We start from the raw sequence: 16,708 nt of genomic DNA on the forward strand, positions 1-16,708 counted from the left end.
TTGGGTTCAAGGCAGGGCTTTGGCTGGGCCACTCGAGAACATTCACAGAGTTGTCCTGGCTGCGTGCTTAGGGTCACTATCTTGTCGGAAGGTGAACCTTCGGCCCAGTCTGACGTCCCAAGCACTCTGGATCAGGTTTTTTAATATCTTTGTACTTTACTCCATTCAGCTTTCCCGCAACCCTGACCAGCCTCCCTGTTCCTAGCCACAGTATGATGCTGCCACCAACACGCTTCACTGTTTGGATGGTGTTGAGCAGGTGATGAGCAGGGCCTGCTTTTCTCCTGACACGACCAAAAAGTTCTTTAGGGCTTTCATATGTCTGTTAAAGCCCAGATTGACGGAGTGCTGCAGAGTGATCGTTGACCTTCTGGAGGTTTCTCCCATCTACACACAAGATCTTTGGAGCTCAGTCAGAGTGGCCATCGGGTTCTTGGTCACCTCTTTTACTAAGGCCCTTCTCGTGGGTGTTCCAACCTTCTTCCTTTAGGGATTATGGAGGCCACTGTGCAGCAGAATGTTGTTTAGTAGCCTTCTCCACATCTGTGTCTCCACACAATCCTGTCTTTGAGCTCTTCAGGCAGTTCTTTCCTCCTCGTGGCCTTGTTTTCATTCTGATATGCATTGTCAGCTGTAAAGACCTTATACAGGCCTTGCGTGTCTTTCCTAGTCATGTCCAATCAATTGATTAAGGAGTAGAAACATAGAAACGTCTCAAAGATGATCAAGAGAATTTCCGAAGGGTCCGAATATGTCCAACATTGTGTTTAACCACTAGATGGCTGTATAATGCAGTACATCTAGGCAAAGCCGAGAGTCCATGCAGTCTTTGTTATCTATAGAGTGAGCCACGTTTGTGTTCTTATTCAGGTGGTCTGGACTTCTCGGAGCGTCTCAAGTCATTGTAGTCACCTGCGTTTACTTTTGTCAGCTCTTGTGTGTTAAATTCAATACTGCTAGGAAATTCACTGAGGCCTCGGCCTTCCCTTACCGACTGTTTTGCCACGGTCAGCCACCAGCTCCATAGGGGAGGGACCACGAGGAATTTGTATTTGGACCAAAACACAGACAAAGATTAATCATGAACTACGTTCCCTGCTAATGAGGACTCTGAAAAGTCATAGTAAGAGTCCCTCACAGGCTTTTACCGGGCCTAATGTGTGTCTGGAACACAAAGCTGTAGATTATTATCTGCAAACAGTGTAATCCTGTTTCTTAATAAGCAGAACGTCCTGTGGGCGTTGCCTCAGGACTGCTGCTGTGACCTGCCCTGACTTACTCCAGCACCCGAAGGTGAGAAGTCGCCTGTTAACAGTGAGGTACGACCCGGTGTCCCTACCCAGATTCAAAAAAACCCAGTGAAAGTGGCAAAGACATGGCACACCTTGTTATTCTTTGTATCGGCGACTTAATGAACCGTTACAGCACCACTTCATCGTATCGAACCCAGAGGTGAATCGTTACACCCCCTCCCTCCTATATGCTTGGTACCCAATGTTTAGGCCCACTTCTCCATTTTGCCCTGCACCCGGCATGGCTAATGCACCTACCACATAATGGATGCCTATGCTATATTATTTAGCATTTCGAAGGTTGTGGTTCTACATCATCACACACTTGCCTCAGACCGTGTGGAAATGTTGGGTAAAAATATCAGCTAGACCTGTTAGTGCAGTTTCTGGTATTGTGTAGCAGTAACTAAAGTGGGTATAAGCCTCCATTCCTTGTTCTAATTAGCTACATTAGCCTCTTAGCTCCAGTACAAAGCTAAAGAAGCAAACTTCAGGAAAACAAGCATGTCCTGACTCGTCGGCTAGGTAAGGTGAGAATTGTGTAAACGAAGCAACATGTGTGTATTGAGCATATACTGTGCCGAGGTCTAGCCCGGGTTAATGATCTGCCAGGGAGAGGACGCCTATGTCAACAGCAGCTTGGCCACACCGTGATGACATCACTCTGCACTTATGATTGTGCCAGTGTGAGATCAGTTAGCTTGTGTCACCACGCTTGTGGCACGCTTCTCTAATTACTCATCTTCAAGTACAAGCTACAACTCCACACAAACAGGCCTCTGAGGTGTTTATGACAGACTGCTGGACTCGGGCCCGAGACTGAACCGCAGCCTGAAAAGGCCTTGGACAATGCATCCGCCTACTCTTCCAGTGTCTTCAATTGTTCCACTGGTGCAGGCCTTCCTTTCACCACAGTCAAAGCAGATGCCAGACAGCAGACGTCATGATAGCGACAGCAGACGTCACACTTTCACTCCCCACAAGATGATAAACAAGTCAGCTGAGGTGACACAGCAACTTCTTCTTTCACGCTGATGCACTAACCCCCCACCCCACCATCACCAGCAACATCACATGATCCCGAACACAAACACAAACAGTGCCGTTCAGAGGCAGCATGCAGTCAGAATAGCTCCTGTGTATCTCATGTGTCCTTATACTACTTGTGTTATACATCATTGGTTTTAGCATCCTTACTAAACTGCCTTGTTTTCGTGCTCTCGTCTGGCCTCGGGTGGCTAAAAGGAACTCGGGGGACCTGCTCGGCTCATCTGCCGAGAGCAATCTCACGGGAGTAGGCACGGCTGGTTTGTGGAAACCTTGTTTTACCAAAGCTGATAAAACAATTTGGCTCCCGTACAAGATATACATGTAGAGTCATTAAAGTAAATGTACAACTGCTCTACATTTATGAGGCCCAATAACTAAGGCCAAGAATTTTACAACACACAAAAATATATAATTAAAAAAATAGACTTCAGAGTTCAGAGGTGGGTCCATAAGTTTTTGGCCTGTGAAATTGGAGGTCACACCCATTGACAATTAAGCTACATCTTCACTTTAATTACGTCTTAATGGCTTTCATTTCTAATCTATTGAGGTGGTGTACAGTTACAAAGATGCGTCCACTGTCCAAATACTTATGGACATGACTGTATGATTTAATTGGGTGGAGAAAATGTGGGAGGACTATTTTTAATGATTATTATATTAAAAATAATAACAACAATAATAATAATAATAATAATAAAATTTAAAATCGTGTTTTTTATTTTATTAATTTTATTTTAGTACACATTCTCCCACTGTCCAAATACTTATGGACATGACTGTATGCTTTAATTGGGTGGAGAAAAATGTGGGAGGACTATTTTTAATGATTATTATATTAAAAATAACAACAACAACAACAATAATAATAATAAAATTTAAAATCGTGTTTTTTATTTTATTAATTTTATTTTAGTACACATTCTCCCGTCTAATTCTCTGAAGCTCATCCTGAGGTAAAAGCAGGGGTTGTCGAGGAGGTTAAATATATAGAAATGCGTCGACATGCAAGCGTGTAATTCTCTATTAATAGCTTTTCTAGTCGTGGACTGGCTGAACTAGCGAGCGGAGCTACTTCCATGCTAAAAGTAGGAGCGGTAAAAGCGATGTGTGAGATAAGGCTGGAGGAATTCCTGCTTTCGCCTGGGGGCAGACAGTCAGTCAGTCAGTCAGTCAGTCAGAGCTACAAACCAGTCCTACCGAGGTAGCCAGTTAGCCAGGCCGCCGGCCACTACTCCTGACCTCATGTAGTCTACATTTTACACGTAAATAGATGAGTTAGAGACAGAGACACGGAGCACGCAGCGGCGCGATCACAGCCAGTACGCAGGCGCCGTCGTTTGTTTCCTCGCCTTGCCTCGGACTGGAGGGTTAGTAGACAGCGGGGGGATTTAGTGACAGCTAGCCCCGGAGAACTTGGATACAGCTCAACTTCGGACACGACGAACTAAACGAGGAGTCGCTTGGGAAGTGCTGGTCGTTGGGGCACGGCCACCGGCGAGCGGCGTACTGGGGACTCGGAGTTGCCTTTCACATGTCTGTCCTGCGGACTTCAACCTGCCCGCACTTCCAGCATGTCGACCGGAGCCGAGAGGAGACTCGAGTCCCGCCTGAAGAAGCTAGAGGGGTTGATAAAGGACCAGCGGTCAGCGCTGAATCTGGAAAGTTTGCTGGTAAGGACGCGCGTGGAGTGGAGGAGTGGACGCGGCCAGGCTGTGGGGGGGAGAGGAGGGGGGGGCTTAGGTTAACTACTTTAGCTTAAGGGAAGTGTTGCGAATAGACTAGACTCTAGTTAGGCTGCGTTTGATCAGTTCAGGTGAGCGCTATGACGACACGTTGCTTAGCGTATAGATGACGTCACGGGGTCAATTAATCGCGATTGATTGCGTCATGGCGCCCTATGGTCAGTAAGTGTAAAATACTGAAGAACCGCATCATCAAAAAGACAGATTTAAAATAAGGGTGGTTTGCAAGAGCGTACGTAATAATCATGATGTATGACCTCGACTTGTATATTTATATATTTTATTTATCATAAAGTATATTTATGATCAATCAAATCTATTTCCTGATGAGCACAACATTTATTTTATGTGATACTTTATTCTTCCTTCTTAAGTTGGTTTTGACTTCTGCTTAATTGCACCAAATAACAAGACTTATTCTTGTGTCATTTTGCTGTCTTATTTTATTGCCATCACATGAGCGAAGATACGCTCTATAGACAAAAGTATTGGAACGCACCTCTTAATCATTGGGTGTTTCATTCAGTCTTATTGCCATAGGTGTATAAAACCCAGCACCTAGCCGTGCAGTCCGCCTTTCCACACTTTAGTGAAAGAAAGCAATAGGAAAGTGATAGGATGCCAACGTCCCTCCGTAGATATTCCACCATCAACTGTGAGTGCTGTGTTTGAAAGTGGGAGAGTTTAGGAACCCCAGCAACTCAGCCACAATGTGTCAGACTGCGTAAAGCTACAGAGAGGGGTTGCAAGAGCAGAAGTGCTGACGAGCATAGTGCATAAAAGTCACCAACGCTGTGCTGATTCAGTTACTGTAGAGTTCCTGTCCTGCTCTGGCATTACCATCAACGCAGGAACTGTGCGCCGGGAGCTTCATGGCATGTGTTTCCAGGGCCGAGCAGCTGCATGCAAGTCTTTCATCGCCAAGCACAGTGCCAAACGTGGGATACTTTACACCACGCCGCCACTGGACTGTTCTGTGTTCTGTGGAGTGACGAATCACGCTTCTATATCTGGCAGTCTGATGGATGTGCCTGGGTTTGGTGAATGGCAGAAGAAAGCTACCTGTCTGCCTGCATTGTGCTAACCATGAAGTTTGGTGGAGGAGGGATAATGCTGTGGGGTTATTTTTCAGGGGTTGGCTTATAGTTCCCTTAGTTGCAGTGAAGGGAACTCTTAATGCTTCACCATACCAAGATATTTTTGTGGACCTCAACCCATCGGACCACCATTGGGGTGAACTAGAATGGAGATAGGCCCCTTTTGTCCAATGTCACACCCTAGAAGAGAAGATTGAAATGGCTGCAAATGGGGCACCAACTCCATATTAGTGCATATGGGTTTGGGATGGGATGCCATATAAGCTCTTGTAGGTGTCCCAATAAATTTGTCCATATAGTGTATATGACTCTATGAATGGAATTTAGGATTAAGGCTAATGTAGCTTGTAAGAATTGAAGTGTTTTGCGCCAGTATCAAAGTGCAGTGATTGGAAAACTTCAAATTGGAACCGCTCTCGATCTTCTGGACTTTTGAGCCAGGTTTCCAAAAGAAAAAGGACAAACAAGAAACATCCTCAAACCAGTCCTACAAGCCTGCGTCTACCACCATCCCTTCAAATTGTCTTGCTTTCTTACCAGTCCCCATCTTGAATTACACTAGAGCTCTCTGGAAACAGCCCCGCACATATGTGGACAAAGCATAAGCAAAACGACACCAGCTGACAAACCTAGAGTATATGCGGAGTATGCAGACAAATCAGTGGAAGTGCCAGGCCAGTGTTTCTGACTCTTATCAGCTTTTGTTTGATATGATCTCTGTGTGGGGAACACACCCTTCCCCTCAAGAATGCGCCTGCCTTGGTCTGGTCTATTTTCAATCAGTTTGTGTAGGTGTATGCCTCTTTTAAAACGGAAGAATTTGAAAAAGAACAGTGTTTTTAATAAGGATAATTTGCTCACAGTGATAAATACATCTGCAAAAATTTAGGCTAAGGTAAGCTAGGGAATATTTGAGCTTTGGTTAGTTCCTAACAGCATTGGCTAGTCTCTAAAATAAAGAGTTATGGGTTAAGTATGATATCTACACCCCCCAATTACATTAGCTGTTAGCTTTTTGGAAATGCATGTAACTCTATTAAGACAATTTAGTGGTGCTATCAAACATTAACTAATGGTATCAGAAAATACCTCAGCTTACTAGCTAACTGAGATAGCTCCCCAGCCAGGCTAATGTCTGCCTAGCAAGGAAATTTTCTATCCAAGCTAAGACTTTGCCAAGCCTGGGGCATACCACGCTTTTGAGTACCAGTTTTAACATGCCCTGGTCTACTTGTGCTTGCCATTAGAGGAAGATGTAGAGGAATCTTGATGTCAGCTTAAAGGCTTTCCTTTTACTATATTGTATAGGTTTATCTGATGAGCCCTCGGAAGGACCAGAGATTAACTTGCCCGGAAATCATTGTGACTCATTGTCCCAGCCAACATGGTCATGTGGGGCTCACCTGGGTGGATATGTGGGTTTGAACATGTGTTGTTAATCTCACATGGCTCCCATCTAGGCCCTGTATGCAGTGTACAACCCAGATGGGGCCCATGTTTAACCTCTCCTGGGCCCATCACTGACCCTGGTTGGCACATATGTGGGGGGCAATGTGGAACCCAAGGACAAAATCTTCTGGTTCTAATTTTGGGCCACCCCTTCCTGGGCCTTCAAAATGTTTATTAGCCCAAAACTGTCAAGAAATCTACCTGTCTGACTGCATTGTGCTAACCGTGACGTTTGGTGGAGGAGGGATAATGCTGTGGGGTTGTTTTTCAGGGGTTGGCCTATAGGCCGCTTAGTTCTAGTGAAGGGAACTCTTAATGCTTCACCATTTTTGTGGACCTCAACCCATCGGACACATTTGGGGTGAACTAGAACGGAGCCAGGCCCCTTTTGTCCTACGCAGGCAGAAATTCCCATATACACACCCGAAAAAAGAAGAGTGAAAGCTGTTATGGCTGCAAATGGGGCACCAGCTCCAGCCCTACAGGCCCCACATGAACCTTCAAAATGTTTATCATTCCAAAACTGTCAAATTCGCTGTGTTCATACAAGCATACAGTCCAAAGTCTCAAAGCTTAAACTTCCTAAAGAAAAAAAAAAGCATTGAAAGTTTGCATAGTTAGCTAATTCCTAATTCTTCCTAAGGCTAGCCTAGTTGAGGGCGGGCGTGTTCCAATCGACAAATCCGCTCCTCAGTGCCACCTCCTACCCTTGCATGTGGCCACTTATGTGACATGGGTGTGATGTATTGAGTTGTGAGTCAAAGTTGGCGAGAGCAAGTTAAAACCGCCCTGAATTCGGACCTTGGTCTGCAATGCTGCAGTTAGATGCCATTCTAGTACCCACTAACTACTTACCCCAGCAATTATCCCACTTAGCCCAAATGCAGTCAGGCAGGCAAGACACTGGAACTACTAATAATATCATAAGTAATGGGAACAAATAACTGAGGCTTGCGCTTGCGTGCATCATCCTGACACTGTGTGACATACACTTACCTACAAATAGTTATATAAAGGTACTGGAGGAGTACAGGCCTCGAGATGGCTGCTGCTACTGTTTTTCTCTGTGCGCCGGATGACCTTTTTGTCCATTTTTAGGGATAACAGTGTGTCATACAGTGTCAAAAACCATATAAGCAAGTCCGTTCGACATAATTTAGCAACTCTGTGTGTGCAACAGGGCAAATGTGGTGATTAAGGGATAGAGATTTCTTAATGCAAAATTTTAGGTATAAGCTCTCTTTACCTGTTAGCAAACATTGAACAGCAAGTCTATATAGGTTGCTGAACTACCTTCTGAGTAATTTTTCATTTTTCACTGAACTGGCCCTTTAAGTTACCACAAACAGCCTATTTGCCTTGATTACCTCCTAAGTATTTAATGGCAGGCCTGCTGCCTGCTTTGAGGATGCCGTTGTTGCGCCGTAAGCTGTGTGGAGTGAAATGAGGGGGGACTTGTCAAGCGAGCTTTTCTGGAACCTGCAGAATGGTGCGTTGGCCTGTGTTTGCCACTTCCAATCATGCAGGCAAATCATTGCTACTTTCATAGGCAAATAATTCATGTTTTTTCCTCCAGTCATTTTGGATGCATTGCTCATGAGAAAGCTCTTGCGCTGGTGAAGCGAATAGGTAACTCGACTTTTTCATGCTGTGACACGCCAGCAATGGTAGCAGTGTCACTGACAACGATGCGTGACGAGTAAAAAGTGAACATATTACTTAGCAGTCTTTAAAAAGCACCTCACACGCGCTCGTGTGTCACTCTTGGATGGCTGCTAACTCGCGTGCTTATGCGCTTTATGAAAAATGATAGCTGTCTGTGAGCAAGTGCTGGAGTTATTGTGTGATTTATTTCGGGTGCGTGTGCGTCATACAGTGAGCCGAGCCTAGGACGAGGAAAGAACTCCCTAAATCCCTGATGCCTCATTAACCCGGGGCTTATATAGAGGCTGATTCACCTCTTAGTCTGGTCCAGCATTCCCCTACAGCTCTATATTGTTAAAGGAATTGTTCAGGAAAACTCTAATTAGCTGTTTCCTCCTTAAGTAGATGAGACATGTTTGCTGGAACTAGCTACAGGTATAGGTTGCCGCCTTTCAGAAATGAAAATAAGGGACGCCTACCATGGCTCTTCTGGGCCATGACCACCATGGGCCTGTCTACAAACATTTTTAATCTAGGAAATGTATACACATTAAACAATACAAATTTTCTCTTAACTAATGTATTTATTAATTAAGTATGATTCCAATGCCTTGTTCTTTAGATGGCCATCTATAATTTTTATATTGGCTAATACTACTGAGTATTAAAAAAATAAATGATCATTCGTTCCACTTTAGAAACTCAACTTGCTAAACAATCAATAGTCTACTAAAATAAGCGATGCCTGTCCAGGCATGTGCCTCTTCCCACTCACGTCTGTATTGGACTTTTATGGAAATTGAAACAAAATATTGAGAAATGGTTCAATACGGGACACAACATTTAAGTGCCAAATAAAGGACGATTCTCTATTTTAAGGGGCAACCTTTAGTTCAGTAATGTCATATAGGGGTTTTGGTCCTATATGATGTATATAAGCCTCATATTATACAATTTTGTATATAAGAATACAACAGTAATATATGTGAAGGAGGTAATAGACAGGTTTTGTCCATTTTAATATTTGAGATTGTTAAATAGCTCAATGCTAATTGGTGGTACACAGTGTTCAGTTTTTTTTTTTAGCTATATTAGCGTCACGGCTCCAGTGCAAAACCTAAAGAAGACCTGTATTAAGTGTCTTGGCTGATCCGCTATATTTTGGGGGTATGGACGGAACTGTTCCCTTAACCTTTAAGCTGTTTTAACTGTTAGTGTTCAAAAAGCTGCTCAGTCTGCTGTGTAATGTTGACCTTTGTGCTTCAGCAATGGCTGTGCAATTAGTTTTTGTTACTTGATGACTGGATTAATCTCAGCTGCTTGATTTAAACAGTCATTAAGACTGACCTTCTTACTCAGTAGTTTGCATGCTGATAAGGTATGTTTTTAAATCACCTACTGGACCCTCTTACAGCTCTGATAGAAACTGACTGCATCGTGTTTTATGTTTATGTTTTTATGAAATCGGACCTCTCAGACCTTTCAAAATGTGACCTTGTCCGGTCAAGCTCACCATGCCGCAGAGAAGAGCGGTTTCTCAACGCATGGACAGCTAGCAGTCAAGGAAAGGTTACAAAGCCATTTCTAAGGTTCTATGACTCCACCAAAGCTAAATTCAGAGGTATGCTAACCGAATAGTATGCACCCGTCCCAAAATCAAACCAAACCAAAGAATCCAAGAAAGGACATGCAGTAAAGAACAGTATTCGTGACTCGGCCATTAGGAAAAACCAAGAAACTAGGATCCATGGCAAAATAGCACAGTGACGGTTACTAACCAAGCATAATCCAAATGCTTGTTTTAAGTGAATTCTGGAGATTTTAGCACATGTGACCCGTTAGGACTGGTGAAAAGCTATCGCCGCTTTTCCAAAGTATCAGCTGTAAAGCATGGTGGTGGTAGTGTGATAATTTGAGGATGCTTTGCTGTGTGAGGATCTGGACACGTTGCTCCATATCAGCAAATTCAAAACAATGTCAAGCCTGAAGCTGAAGGGCAGTTGGGTCATGCAACAAGACAATGATCCAAAGAAGACAAGTTCACAAGTCTACCTCACAATGGTTAAAAAAACAAGATTTTTGTTTTTGTAACTTTTGGAATGGCCTAGTTAAAGTCCTAATCTAAACCGTATTAAAATGTTGTAACAAAAATTGAGGCATGGAGTACATGCTGGGAGGCCTACAGATGCCACTGAGCTCAGGCAGTTGTGCAAGGAGTGCTACAGAATTGCTCCATGGCGTTGTGAGATGCTAATTATCATCTACTGAAGGTGTTTGGTTGCAGTTGTTGCTGGTAAGGGGGTGTAACCAGCTATTGTATGGAAGGGAACAATGACTTTTACCCATAGGGGGATTAGGTGTTGACAGTCTTTTCTTAAGAAAACATTACATTTGGGATTTAAGACAGGGAGCATACTCCTTCATGGTGCTATAACTGTTGAAGGGAATGGGTGGGCTGCTGAACCTGCTGAAGGCTGAGAGGGTGGATTAATGGAAAAATGATAAAACAGGAAAAATTTAAATCTATATAAATAGACGAATAGAGTTTTAAAACTTTGTCTGACTTACTGATCTGGGTCTAGACCTGAGCTCCCTGCCCCCCACCTCGCCACTCACCCACCCCTTTACCTCTTTCTCTTGTTTCCGAGGGAAAGACCATTCAGGAAGCTGAAGTCACATCCTCGAATTGAGGAGTCAGAGATAACCAATTCCAGCGTTCTGAACGCAGGCAGCTTCCTGTTTCTGAGTATGTGTGTATGCGTGTGTGCGTGCATGTGTGTGCATGCCCGCTGTGCTGCGGCTCATTTGCAGAGGCGATGTTAATGACGTAGGAGTGTGTTTGTGTATGTGTGTGTGTTTTTAGGGAAAAGGTAAATTATGAGGCTTTCGCAGAGGGAAGCCATACAAAAATCTGGGGACAAAGAACAGTGTAAACTCCATACCACTGTTCCCAATAAGCGGAGTCCTTTGTCTAGCAGTGTACAAGGGACATTAGCAGGGTATTAGGGACTATACAAACAGCAGTCCAAGCTTTTTTTAATTATTATTATTACACCCTCAGTGCAGATGTCTCTCTCTCTGTGTGTGTGTGTGTGTGTGTGTGTGTGTGTGTGTGTGTGTGTGTGTGAGAGAGAGAGAGACATAGAAATGGGAATTGTTTAGGTTATTGGGTGGGGGGTAGTGCCACAGGGGAGGTCTTTGTACATATTTTTAGCTCTGACTTTACAGCCCTGTGGAGGATCACCAGTGTGACAGGAGGCTGGTGGAGACTGCAGCTATAGAACCCTAGTAGATTCTAGAATCACCTGGAAGTGTCCTTCAGGAAGCCTTCAGACAGATGAGAGGGGCTCAAACATGTACTGTCCGGAAGGTCTGTCTCCAGAGAACTTCAAAACTGCAGGATATTGTTTGGTAAAAAAAAAAAATCCCCAGACATGCGTTTGTAGTTTGTAGTTTAAGACTGTCCACTTTAAGAAGAAAGTTATTTGAGGGTTTCTTTATTAAAGCCAATGGTGTCCTATGGAACCATGAAACATGAATGGTTCTTTGCCTGGTTGAAGGGTGTGTGTATATGTAGTACCAGTCTAAAGTTTGGAAATGCTAGGGTGACCAGGACACTGGGGACCCATTTCCAACATCACGCATACACACTGCCACAGTCCTATAGCTTTGGCCTACTCGACCCCCCCCACGACCACGACATCCTAACTACGGTAGATACCCATGTGTCCCCAGGCCTACTTGAACCCCCCCTAGCCACGACATCCTAACTACGGTAGACACCCATGTGTCCCCAGGCCTACTCGAACCCCCCTAGCCACGACATCCTAACTACGGTAGACACCCATGTGTCCCCAGGCCTACTCGAACCCCCCAGCCACGCTATCCTAACTACGGTAGATACCCATGTGTCCCCAGTGTTCTCTGTTTTAGAAGGTGTGTCCACCCTCACACATTCACACTACCACTGTCCAACAGCTTGGACCTACTTGAAAAAAATCCACAGCCATAGACATGTCTATATAAACAGAAAAAGTTTAGGCTTCAAGGTGGCTGCCATTACTTTCTTTAGTCTGTAACCGCATGTCCTACAGTGTTAGAAGCTTCAGGAAGCTTCATGAGGAAAAGTAAGAGACCATCCTCATTTCCAAGAATTTTTCTTGTATGTTGTTTTATTTTCTTATCAACTCATGATATCATAAAATATGTAAATCATGTAAATATGTTGGGTTTTATGACATCACAAAAACAACACATTCAGCAGGGGCTGTTTTTACAGCTTTCTTTCTGTGTATGTACTGTATAGTGTAGTGAGATTTTTGTACATTTTTGTACATTACTTTCCGAAGGCCCTACAAGTTCATTTTATATATATATATATATATATATATATATATATATATATATATATATATATATATATATATATATATATATATATATATATATAACATATAGATGTTCAAAAATTTCTAAATCGAAACGCTTAAAAGCTACATAGAAAATAGGACCCCTAACATCTGTGCAAGTCCTGGTAGACCACCCAAACTGCCCACATTAGATAAACAACACTTGAAGATTTCTTTGAGAAAGAGTACCTCAAGTCAAGCCCCACACTTCAGATGTAAAAACATCCACAGGTGTTCCTGTCCGTTCTTCAGTGAGAGGACAACTCCACGCTGTGGGTCTGAAAGTATGTGAGTATGCTGAGAAGAAAGCAAACCGATCAAAAACGAGCAATAAAATAAAGGACTCCCCACTGTAAAGTTCAGACCTCAACAACCCTGAATGTGTTTGGGTTGGTCGGAAGCAGAAGACTAAGACTGAACTTAGTAGGTGTAGTATTATATGAAGTGTTATATAATATTTAGCTGTTGGAGTGTATTATTTTCTGTTAAATGCTTTTTTCCCCCTGATGTTTAAAAAAGATTTATTGGACTTAATGGTGGGATGGTCTGTCAACCTCAGTCTGATATGTGAGTAAGTTGTGGAGCAGCTCTTTCGTGCCCCCGAGGGCTCTGAAGGAATTCTTCAGCGCAGATGCCTCTACCTAATGGATTAAATCTTTGTTCTCTATTTGTGCAGGATTCCGTGAACGCCTTGGCCCTTGACCTGAATCACCCTGCTCTGCGGAAGAACAAAAACATCGATGCCTTCTTAAGCAGATGTAAGTCCCCTTAAACAGATAATGTGGAAACCTGCCATCTTGAGCTTGAGAACATTATTGAGGAAAGCTCTTCCAAAAACAGGTTCTTTTGCCTTTTGAGCTCTCTCAGCAAATTCGATACCCAACCCCAGCCTTAAGCTTTACACCGTAGCTCATTCATACCTCACTTCCCACTCTTCCTATGGAATGCAATAATCCTGTTACGCTGAATTGCTTGTGGCATCACTTATATGAAGATGTACAACAGCCACCAGCCACCAGCTTCTCAAAAGTGTCTGCTAAATAATAATTTGGCCTGAACATGGTGCTTTTCCAAACTGCTGGTAAATACGCATGTTGGAAATCCCACTTCCCACCCTTTTTGACCCAGAGTTGGTTTAAACAGCTGGGAGAGGAGGACTGAGTACTGAGGAGTATTCACACAACAAGATGACAACACTTGTCACATCATTAGGCTGGCTGCCTGTAGTGGTCTGCCTGTAGTGGAGTGAGGTCTTGTAGTTCAAGCACTGCTGCAGTTCTCCAACATTTCTAGAACTTCTGCACCAGTTGAGGTGGAACGAGCATTCTTGTATTTTAGGGATGCGATGTATGTTGTGGGAAATCAGTGGTCGCACTTGTTGAGACAGTAGAATGAAAGCTGACTGTTGTTCCTAGTTTAAAGCTGAATGTTCAGATCCAACAGGTGGGATCGTACTTGCGAGAGGATTAAGGTAACATTTTTGTCAGAGTTTTTTTTATTTACAGACAAATAAAATGCACTATTAAAACACGACTAAAACGTAAGTGCACTTATCACAGGGTTTACTTATCCTGGGTTTACTTAATTTTTTTTTACATTTCTGCATTTTTCTGCCACTGAGATACAAACAAATTCATTCAGAGTGTTTTTTTCATAAGGAAACCCATCAACAGTGATGTTGTCAGGACTCAGGACACCTTTTATGAGTTTTATATGTAACGTTGATGGTTAAAAAAGTGGCAAATCTGTACTTTTTCATGTTTTGTTTTTTTAATAACAACACTTATAACAGTACCATCAAGCAGCAAATCATCACTGTCACTCAGAAACCTCGTATCTCCATTTTTGCGGTTTCTCACTTTTTGACATGATTTGAATATGGTCGCTCTGCTTTACATTGTAATGAATGGCCCAACAGAAATGTTTTACTGGTTTCCTTTAAAAGTTCAGTAGAATTTGTTCCTTCTCCTGTAAAGTTCCCATTTTGGAGATTTTGGAAGTCTTCGTTGTGACAGCGACAATATTTGTTGATTGATATTTGAGCCGGGCTGCCTAGAATCTGACCAGAAAGTTACCCTAACCCCACCTCCAAACCCAAACACCCAAACATGCTTTTATTCCTTATAAAGCCTCAAATTATATTATTTTCCTTTTGAATTGACAAAATTTTTGAATATTTCTTAAGTATTTTAGTAAAAAGGACAGTATAATGTGGTAAAAAATGTTATTATTATTAAAATGTTACTCATTATTTGCCATTACACTGTATACCATCTACACTACATATATAAGACAAGTTTTCAAGCCATCACACTCTTCAGACATCACAACTGTGACCAAGTCTGAATCTGAAAATTTCTCTTGAGCGTCATGTAAGTGCGAGATTTCTGTGTGATTGCTTGTGCAGATGAGAAGGCCGTTACCCGGCTGAGAGAGCTGCAGGCGAGGCTGGACGATTTCGACCGAATAAAGCTGATTGGCAGAGGAGCGTATGGAGCGGTGCAGCTGGTGAGTAATTGCTCTGGTGTATGTTTGAGAGAGCAAGAGAGAAGTGGCAATGCCTTCCAAAAACTGTCTGTCTATCCTTGGGCATTGGCTTTTTGTCTTGCTGCATCAGTGCACTTGCACGCCTGTGCATGTTTGTACACGCCTAAAGAGAACACGGCTCAGACAGGAGAGTGTGAGTTGTCCTCCTGTGTGATCTTGCACATGCCAGGTTATAATTGAAGCTTTGCTGGCACTGTGTGTGTGTGTCTTCTTTCTCTGTTACATTACTTGGAGGCAGGATGTGACTTTATACATTCTGTGTTTAAAAGCTTTGAGTGTTCAAGCTGATATCAAGCCCAAAAGGAAACACTGCTGCTCAGAAACCGCTTTTACAGGTATGGAATATTATGGAATTGGAAAGGTAGTCAGTACAGGTAGTGTAAGTCCTAAACAGCACATTGGCCCTTATTCATCCAAACTTGCTTTATTTTCATAAATTTTTTTATCGGTTTTGAGATTTTGATGTGCGTCTTAAATGTGGAAACTGATATAAACAAATAATAAGACTATTTCATATAACATTCAATTTAAAGGCATACTGCACTGATCTTTTCTTTATATCACTTATTCAGTGCAAAATCACCTCCCAAAAATACACCAAGGGTTTCCCCTAGTGCAGTGGAAGCTACCTCATATACTGCAGTAAAACAGTGAAAAGCCAATAATCATAAATAAAGCATTGTTTTCATTTCATTGTGGTTGTTTATTTATTTGTTTGTTAATCAATCAATGAATTCGTTACTATTTTACCCATTTTCTCCCCAATTTGGGTTGCCCTACCCATACATATTCTCTCCCATCACATGTAATGCTCCCGACACTAAGAGAGTGAAGTATTCTGCTGGACCACTGTGGGCCCATTGCGCTTGATTTGTAGCAGTAGTGGTATAGAACCACATACAGAAGCTTTTCCATCAATCCAATTGTAGGACTATTTATCATGCAGTTTTTTTCATAGTTCCATTGCTTTTACTAAACAACCCTTGAAGAACCTTTTTATTAGTATATTATTCTATCTTGACACAGTTTTTATAAGCTACCTTTGGTGCATCCAAAAGCTGTAGACGAATAATGCCACTTTGCTAATGCTACTTTGTCACGTTATTCCCTGTTTCAGATTTTCGGCAAAGGAGGAAACAGGACTTGTACTGCCATTATTGTGAAAAACACATCCTTTTTAAGTTCAGAATGTTTTTTCCTTTTCCTGTAAAGTCGCTGTTGTGTGACAACGACAAAACACTAACATAACACACTACAAAGAATTTATAAAATGAACAATTTCTGTAGAATAATACTCCACTTTATACTCCACACTCTTATCCCGAGCGACTTACCTTTGAATCTTATTCCACAGATACACAGGGGGATGATGGCCCTTCCTACCCACCCAGAGAGAATGAGAACCAATGGCCACAGGATGGTGGTGGCATTCTGGGGATTCTGTAAAATAGCATTAAAAGGGTTCCACTATTGTT

General features: G+C 42.7%; 1 protein-coding gene across 1 annotated transcript in view; it reads left to right on the forward strand.

Annotated features, from left to right (window-relative positions):
• Positions 1-3,493: 3,493 nt before the first annotated feature.
• LOC140555516 (rho-associated protein kinase 2-like) overlaps positions 3,494-16,708 on the forward strand; it is a 55,522-nt gene continuing 42,307 nt past the window's right edge. Inside the window, exons 1-3 of the mRNA XM_072678779.1 lie at positions 3,494-4,015; positions 13,363-13,444; positions 15,094-15,194. Coding sequence (XP_072534880.1) covers positions 3,917-4,015; positions 13,363-13,444; positions 15,094-15,194 — 282 coding nt within the window. The 5' untranslated portion in view covers positions 3,494-3,916. The remainder of the gene's footprint in view (positions 4,016-13,362; positions 13,445-15,093; positions 15,195-16,708) is intronic.

This window comes from Salminus brasiliensis, chromosome 1 (assembly GCF_030463535.1).
Source record: "Salminus brasiliensis chromosome 1, fSalBra1.hap2, whole genome shotgun sequence".
NCBI lineage: Eukaryota > Metazoa > Chordata > Actinopteri > Characiformes > Bryconidae > Salminus > Salminus brasiliensis.